Source organism: Rhinolophus ferrumequinum, chromosome 7, assembly GCF_004115265.2.
Source record: "Rhinolophus ferrumequinum isolate MPI-CBG mRhiFer1 chromosome 7, mRhiFer1_v1.p, whole genome shotgun sequence".
In the NCBI taxonomy this organism is placed as follows: Eukaryota; Metazoa; Chordata; class Mammalia; order Chiroptera; family Rhinolophidae; genus Rhinolophus; species Rhinolophus ferrumequinum.
Window position 1 is genome coordinate 45,005,835 of NC_046290.1, and position 8,314 is coordinate 45,014,148.

The 8,314-nt window shown below is 43.5% G+C and overlaps 1 protein-coding gene across 3 annotated transcripts in view; it reads left to right on the forward strand.

Moving 5' to 3' along the window:
• NAIP (NLR family apoptosis inhibitory protein) overlaps window positions 1-8,314 on the forward strand; it is a 42,269-nt gene that overhangs the window by 31,549 nt on the left and 2,406 nt on the right. For 2 of the 3 annotated variants that reach the window (XM_033110616.1, XM_033110618.1), the window contains 2 exons: window positions 380-544; window positions 1,617-2,115. In XM_033110616.1, coding sequence (XP_032966507.1) covers window positions 380-544; window positions 1,617-1,981 — 530 coding nt within the window. In that variant the 3' untranslated portion in view covers window positions 1,982-2,115. Of the gene's footprint in view, window positions 1-379; window positions 545-1,616; window positions 2,116-8,314 lie in introns of those variants that run through there. The other variant, XM_033110617.1, reaches the window with a different exon arrangement.

The following is an 8,314-nucleotide window of genomic DNA, read 5'->3' on the forward strand; positions in this document are numbered from 1 at the left end:
AGGAGGAAAGGGGCAGATAGAAATCACTGAGGTAATAGCAGGAGGTTGGATTGAAAAGAAGGGTGCTGAAGGCATTGAGCTAGGAGAGTATCCTGGAGGCCAGTAGAAGCTTCATTCTAAAAGAGGAAATGGATATATCATAGGTATTCTGGACTCTAGTGCAGAACAGATTGATTGGGGGGAGAGTAGAGGAATGGTTGTCTGGAGGGAGCAATGGAGATCAAGGTATAGGCTGACCCCTTTCTCTTGCCCTTGGAGTGGAAGAGGAATAGCTTCTATGCTACATGGGGTGTCCTGGATGGTGCATGATTTTGAGGCTGTAGATTACTATTGTTTGGGAACACAGTGTGGAAAATAACATTCGGGTCTCTTCTGATAGCCTACACTTTAGGTTCTCTTAATAACCTGGAAGAATTGATCCTTCCTACTGGGGATGGGATTCATCAGGTGGCCAAACAGATCATCCAGCAGTGTCAGCATCTTCAACATCTCCGAGTTCTCTCATTTTTCCAAACTTTGAATGATGACAGTATAATGGAAATTGGTGAGTTACCCTCAAATAAAATGTTTCAGCTTGCATGAAAGCCAGTGATATTTCTTGTTTTCCGCTGCAAAATGTCCATACTTTTGTCTCTCTAAAAATGTTCAAGACACTTCCTCATTTTTGCTATCTTATTGTTTTCTCTTATGTTCTGTGGATTTAGGTTCATTTTGGCCAGATATAGAAGTAAAAGACGGCTTCCCATTTGAAGCTATACAAGCCTTCAAGTCTGTGTTCTTGACACCTAGCATTTCAGACTGGTGGCCACATACCTTCCATGTTCTTCTTTTTACAGTATTTTTAAAAATGGAATATTAATACACATACAGAAAAGTACACAAATCATAAATGTACAGATCAATGTTTTCATTTTCTCAGTACCTCAGTCTCTAAAGTTAGTCTTGCTACAATCATGGATTGTAGAGTGAAAACAAACCTAATCTTAGCCCAAATTAAGGAAAAGAGATTTACCAGTTAAAAACAAAACAAAAACCTTGCTAGGTATCCACTTCCAAAGTAAAGTCAACATATATTAACTAATTGAGAACTTCCTGTGTGCCAGGATCCCATATCCTTCGGAACCCTCAATAACCGGGGTCCCTTCTGGGCAATAAGTGTCGTGTCTAGTAGTAGACAGTGAGAAGACATGATTTGAGGAATGTCACATCCTATTCTCTGTAAAAGGGGAGATGTGGTTGCCACAATCTCTATTATCCCTTGTAACTTAGCCTGTTTCTTAGCCATGCTGTGCTCTGACATTTGTCCTCCTGTGAGAACAAAAGAGAAGTCCAAATTTGCACAGAATGACCAAACTCGCATGTCAAAAGTGGTTTCAGGGCTCTAAGGCTTAGCTTTACTTCTCTTGTTTCTGCTTTTGCCTTGGGTTTTGGCCAGACAGTTCTTCATTAACTTGTCATCTCTTTGGGACTTTTAAGGAGATTCTATCGGGCATTTTTTACTCTCAGTGGTGGTGGTGGTGATGATGGGAGAGGAGGTTGGTTGAAATAATCTAGTCTATCATTATTGAAATAAAAGTCCTTACGATTCTATTTTCATAAATATTTTGCTTTTATAGCCAAGGTAGCAATCAATGGAGGATTCCAGAAACTTGAGAACTTAAATCTTTCAATCAATCACAAGATTACAGAGGAAGGATATAGAAATTTCTTTCAAGTACTAGACAACCTGCCAAACTTGCAAGAGTTGACTATTTCCAGGCATTTCACAGAATGTATCAAAGCTCAGGCCACAACAATCAAGTCTTTGAGTCAATGTATGTTACGGCTGCCAAGCCTCATCAGACTTAACATGTTAAGCTGGCTCCTGGATGCAGAAGACATCACACTGCTTACTTCTACGAAAGAAAGACATCCTCAATCTAAACTCTTAACTGTTTCCTGGAGATGGGCACTGCCATTCTCTCCAATCATTCAGAAATAGATTGAGCCAGATACTGCTGACTCAAGAAAATTTTTGTCAACAATTCTAAAAACATAATTATTCAAAAACATTAAATATTATATACAGAAGAATATCTGTAAAATATGTAAGGCATATGTAAAAAAAAAACACAAAAAAAACCAATCCTGTCTGCCCATCACAGAGCGTAAGAAATAGATTACCAGTATCTGTGAAGTCCCTGAATGATCCTCCCCAACTAAAGAGCAGCCCTTCAATCAAGTTTATACATCTAACCCTCCATATTTAGAGTCAGCATCAGGTTTTCAGGCTAACTATGGTAAAGAGTAACAAAGCCACAGAGAGTGGGTTGGGGAAGGTACACTGATCTATCTTAAAGCCACAATATGGAAGAAGTATTCAAGTTACATGTGAAATGACTAACCTAAGGACTGACTCAGTTTTACACATAGGTGAAATAAGAGTTCCCGTCAGATGAATCTTTTGTGGGTCTAGAGATATTCCTCAATCCTGTGGGACTTTTTTTGTATTTACCTTTGGTGTAATAGAGTTTATGTATACCTTCCCTTTATCCATTGCCATTGTGAAGAAATAGGATTTAAGGGAAAATGCTTTTATTCTAGAGGCTTTTGATTCAACATTGCTATATAAGCACAAGAAAAAAAATGCAGAATAGAATTTAGCATTACTGAAGATTAGCTAAATTTGTGTTTTCTAGAAAATTGAATATCAATGCTTTTTTTAGATTACCACGTTTGAGAGTTTAACATATGCTATAATGCCTTAGAATTTTCTTATTTATCCACTCTGCTTAGGCAGAACATATTTCTCTTTAGTGACTTCATACGGCTTAAGTTATTACATTTAATGTGAATGTCTACATCTGAGTGTCCAGAATTTCACTCCTACCAGTTAAGCAGCAGAATTTTCTGAATGGCTTTCCACCAAAGTGATCTTTATTCAGACTTCTCCATCTCATTAAATGCCAACTTTATTCTGCACTTGCTTAGGCTAAAAACCTTGGGCATCATCTTAACCCTTCTTCTCTCTTTCACAATTCGCATGTAATCTATTGGCAAATCCTGAGCTCCATTTGCAAAATACAGTCAGATCTAACAACTGCTACTACCCAGTTGTCGTAACTAGTTGGCCAGTTTCCTCCCTTGAAACTTATTATCTATTTTCAACATAGCAGCCAGAAGGCTCTTTTTATAAATCATATCATGCTATATCTTTGGTTCAAAATCCTCCAATGGATTCCCAGCTCAAAGTAAATGCTGAAAACCTTACGGTGGCCTACAAATGATCTGACCCCAGGCTACCTCTCTTACCTCCATCTCAAATCTTTAACCTTTCCTTGCTCACTTCCACTCAGCCATGGTTTCTTTGCTGTTTCCTGAACATGCTAAACATACTTTTGTCTTAGGGCCTTTGCATTTGTCATTTCCTTTGCCTCTAGCAGGTTCTCCCTCTACGTATGTAAATGGCTCTCATTTCCTTCAGATCACTGCTCAAATGTCACCTCAATGAGTTTACTGACCTTTCTTTTTTAAAAAAGCATGCCCGACCACTGCAGTGTACACCTGAAGCTGAATAATAATGAATGTCAATTATAATTATATATATAGTCACAGGAAGTAGAGTACAACATAAGGAATAGAGACAGTGGAAATATAATGGCTGTGTGTGATGTCAGAGAGGTAGTAGATGTGGGGAGGACGGTAATCACTTTGTGAGGGACATAAATGTCTATTACATTGTTTTGTGCACCTGAAACTAAAAAAAAAAAAAAAAAAAAAGCATCCCCACTTCCAACAATCTCACTCTGCCTAACCCCTTTCCCTGCTTCACTTTTCTCTGCAGTATGTAAGTATGTAAGTTGACTTGCATACAGTAATAACATAGTTCAGCAAACGAACAGTGATGAGCAATGTTGTCTTTCGCTCCACTGAAAAGTTTTTTCACAGCAAAGGAAACCAATAAAACAAAAAGGCATCCTACTGAATGGGAGAAGATATTTGTCAACAATACATCTGATAAGGGATTAATATCCAAAATTTACAAAAAAACTCATTTAACTCAACACCAAAAAAAACCCAATTAAAAAATGGGCAGAGAACATGAAGAGACATTTTTCTAGAGGGCATACAGATGGCCAACAGACATACGAAAAAAATGCTCAACCTCACTAATCATTGGAGAAATGGAAATAAAAACCACAATGAGATACCACCTCACTCCGGTCAGAATGGCTATCATCAATAAATCAATAAACAACAAGTGCTGGTGAGCATGTGGAGAAAAGGGAACCTTCGTGCACTGTTGGTGGGATTGCAGATTGGTGCATCCACTATAGAAATTAGTATGGAGGTATCTCAAAAACCTGAAAATGGAACTACCTTATGACCCAGCAATTCCACTCTTAGGTATCTATCCAGAGAAATCCAAAACGCTAATTTGAAAAAAATATATTCACCCCTATGTTTATTGTAGCGCTATTCACAATAGCCAAGACATGGAAACAATTGAAATGCCCATTGGTAGACGACTGGATTAAGAAACTGTGGTACATTTATACAGTGGAGTATTACTTGGCAATAGAGATGAATGAAATCTTACCATTTGCAATGGCAAACATGGACCTGGAGAGTATCATGCAAAGTGAAATAAGTCAGACGGAGAAAGACAAATACCATATGATCTCACTTATGTGTGGAATCTAAAGAATAGAATAAATGAGCAAGCTAAACAGAAATGTCTCAAAGATACGGAGAAAAAACTGATGGTTGCTAGATGGGAGGGGATGGGGATGAGGGAGAAGGTGAGGGGATTAGAAAGCACAAATTGGGAGCCACAATATTGCCACAGGGATATGAAAGTATGGGGAATATAATCAATAATGTTGGAGTGTAGCCCGGTGGCTCAGGTGGTTGGAGCACCATGCTCCTAGCAGCGAGGTCCCCGGTTCGATTCCCACATGGACCAATGAGCTGGCACGCCCTCTACAGCTAAGATTGTGAACAACAGCTCTCCCTGGAGCTGGGCTGCTGTGAGCAGCCGGAGGACAGCATGAGCTGCTGTGTGCTGCTGTGGGCTACTTTGAGTGGCTGGTGGCTGGCGTGAGCGGCCAGCAGCCAAGCCGCTTTGAGCAGCTGACCGGTGACCAACTGCCTTAGCCGTGTGGAGAGCAAGGCTCATAATACCAACATGGGCTATGGAACTGTGTCCTACACAACTAGACTGAGAACAACGGCTTGAATCGGAGTTGGGGGGCAGGGGGGGGAAATAATATAAAGATTCTAGGGAGTGTCAGACGGATACTTGTCTTATTAGGGAGACCACTTCATGGACGGTGTAGATGCCTGACCACTGCACTGTACAACTGAAGCTGAAGCTGAATAATACTGATTATCAATTATAACTTAATATATATATAGTCACAGGATGTGGAGTACAGCATAAGGAATAGAGTCAGTGGAATTGTAACAGCTATATACGTTGTCAAGAGGGGTAGTGGACTGGGGGAGAGGGGTTATCACTTTGTAAGGGGTGTAAATTTCTAACTATTACATTGTTTTGTACACCTGAAACTAATTTTTTTAAAAAAGTTCACTTGCTTGCTACTAGCTGGTTCCCACCTTTCTAAGCGGGAACTTTCATCTGTTTTGTTCACTGCTGTCTCCCAAGCATCTACAATAGTTAGTAAGATTTGCTGAAATGACTTTCATGAACGTACAACCTCTCTCCAACTGTTATTATAGATATTAAGGGAGGTAACATCCAAAAATATCTTAGAAAGCAAATAAACTGCCTTCATAATTAATTTAACGAGGCATATACTCAGGCAATTAAAATATGCTAAATATATAAAATATTGGCTGATTGTCAAGAAAAATGTTAAACCTCCACTTACCTGTACAAGAGAGCTTAAGTCATAGAACATCCCATTCTGCAAAACTTACTTAACACACACTGAACATTCATTTACTCAGCAAAGCTCTACTGGGCAGCTCCTGATATGCTAGGCACATTTGGTTTTCCCTCGCAAAACCTCTGAAAGAAATAGCATTTAGCCTGTTAACCTCTTCTCCCGCAACTAAATGGACCAGAAAGAATCCTAGGTGCCCTGGACACCAAACCTCAGACTAAACTGAAACATGATCTCCTACCTCTCCTGAGAATTTGAACTGAGAGATATAGGTACAGTCAAATGGATGATAGCTGGAACTGAAAGGTAGTGATGAAGAAAGAATGGCTTGGGCAACTGTGGGAACAGAATCCCAGAGAGCAGTTTCCAGGCTCTTGGCCTCACATGGGGGGATGCTGGCTTGGGTGGTGGTTGACTGTGGGCTGTAGCCCATTGGCCAATTGGCTGCTGATGTAACTGGCGTGACTGCGTTGGTTGGCTGGCTGGTTGGCAGGCAGAGAAGTGGATGGTGGACTGCGGAACGTGTGGATCCTACTTCGTGTGTCTCGCCTGGCTGCCAGCGAGAGTATAGTGGTATGACTCCCCTATCTATGGCTCCGTGGGTGTGCCTTTTTGGCCTTACCATATCCTGCGTTCTTATGCGGGGAGCGGAACAAGAGACCCTGCATGACATGGCGCAGTGAGCAGGGTTTGATGTCAGCCGAAACTCTCCATAAGGTAATGGAGCAGTTTATACGTATGAAAGCTCAGTTTCAGAAGGCTTGTGAGGAGCTGCACCGGCAACGGGAGGTGCGGTCGGCCTGAGAGACTCGAGCCTCCAGATGGCACACCTCCCTCTTGGCCGTGGAAGGCGTTGTCCTCCTTTTGCTGATCTGCTTCTGCTATAGGCTCCAAGGATTGTGGACATTATACACCGAGGCCACCACCCACTCAGACACCTGGCACGGCGAGCAGGATTCCGGCCAGGTAGAAATGGCGTCTGACTCTGGGCAGGAGGACATGTGGCCCCCACACAGTGTGTGGTGTCCGGTGGCCACTGTTCTCAGGAGTTGGACCCCCAAGGAGGGGTGGGAGGACATGGATGGCTCTCCAGCCAGTGTGGAGAGGGCCCTGCAGGTTCTGGCTGAGCGGTTGCCGGAGGAGGCAAAGGGTACTGCTGGCCGTGTGGGCTGGCTGTTCCTCATGGCCTTGAGTCTCAACACAAAAAGTGCACTTAATGAAATGGCCCAGGTGCAGGACCAGCAGCCCCGGGGGGAGGCGCTGGAAGCTCAGGACCGCCGGTTGGAGGAGGTTCTCACCGCGCTGCATCACAACTCAGAGGAAGCGCTTGCTGGAATAGCCCAGGTGCGGGACCAGGTGTCCTGGTGGGAGGCGTTGGAAGCTAGGGTCACCTGTTAGAGGAGGAGCCCCACAGTGGAGACTGAGGCAGAGGCGGAGGAAGCCAGTGGAGACAATGTGGCTCCCAACCCCCAAGCCCGGCCCATCTTGAAGCAAAAGGTAAAGCATGAGCAACCTTTGGGCCCTGGGGGCATTGCTGCTGGTAACCCAGCTGTGACTTGAGTTCACACCCTATACCCCATACACTCCCACTGAGTTGCTGGAGCTGGGGAGGTGGTACAGACAGCGCCCTGGAGAGCCAGTCTCGGCTTGGCTACTACATTTATAGGATGAGGGGGCAGACAGCGGTCTCTGCTCCACAGGCGAAATGGAAAAGCTAGCCTTTGTGACGGGGCATCTGTCCCTGTGACAAAGGTTACAGAACTGCCGTATGTTGGCTCAAGACCAGGGCAACCACACTCTAATGGAGTGGCTCACTGCTGCAGTACGCACAGTATGGGGAGAGGCTGGTGAGCTGCCAGACACTGTGAGTAAATGGCAGTCATATATGGAACTTATTCAAATCATCCATGAAATGGGTATGAGACATGCTATTTTCAACCCTAATATTCGGGGGAAGGACGATGAGCTTTTTATAACCAGCATGAGAGATCTGGTTTTGGATACTGCACCTGTGATGCTTTTGGATCCTTGGTTGCCATTCTTATGTCCTGTGTGGGGCGGCGGATCCATGAAGTTACCACTGCCATGGCCACTTTAGGGGATGTTGAAAGCCAGCAGCAAAGGAAGTTAAGACAGGAGGTCTGAGCAGTTGAGACCTGGAAGCCCAAATCAAAAGTAAGGGGGCAAGGTCACGGGCCTCAAAGAGTGACATGCGCACAGATGTGGCGTGATCTCCTGGCAGCAGGGGTTGATGGGGGAAAAAACAGACCGACAACCCAATGCAGTCTTGTTGGAACTTTGGAAACAGTTGTGTCCGGAACAGCAATTCCGGCAAAGCCTACAGGAGAAGTCTGGGAAATCGCGACCTGTGTCCCTCCAGGACTTCATTCGGCCGCTTGAGGCTAACTCCTTTCAGCTCGATTGGG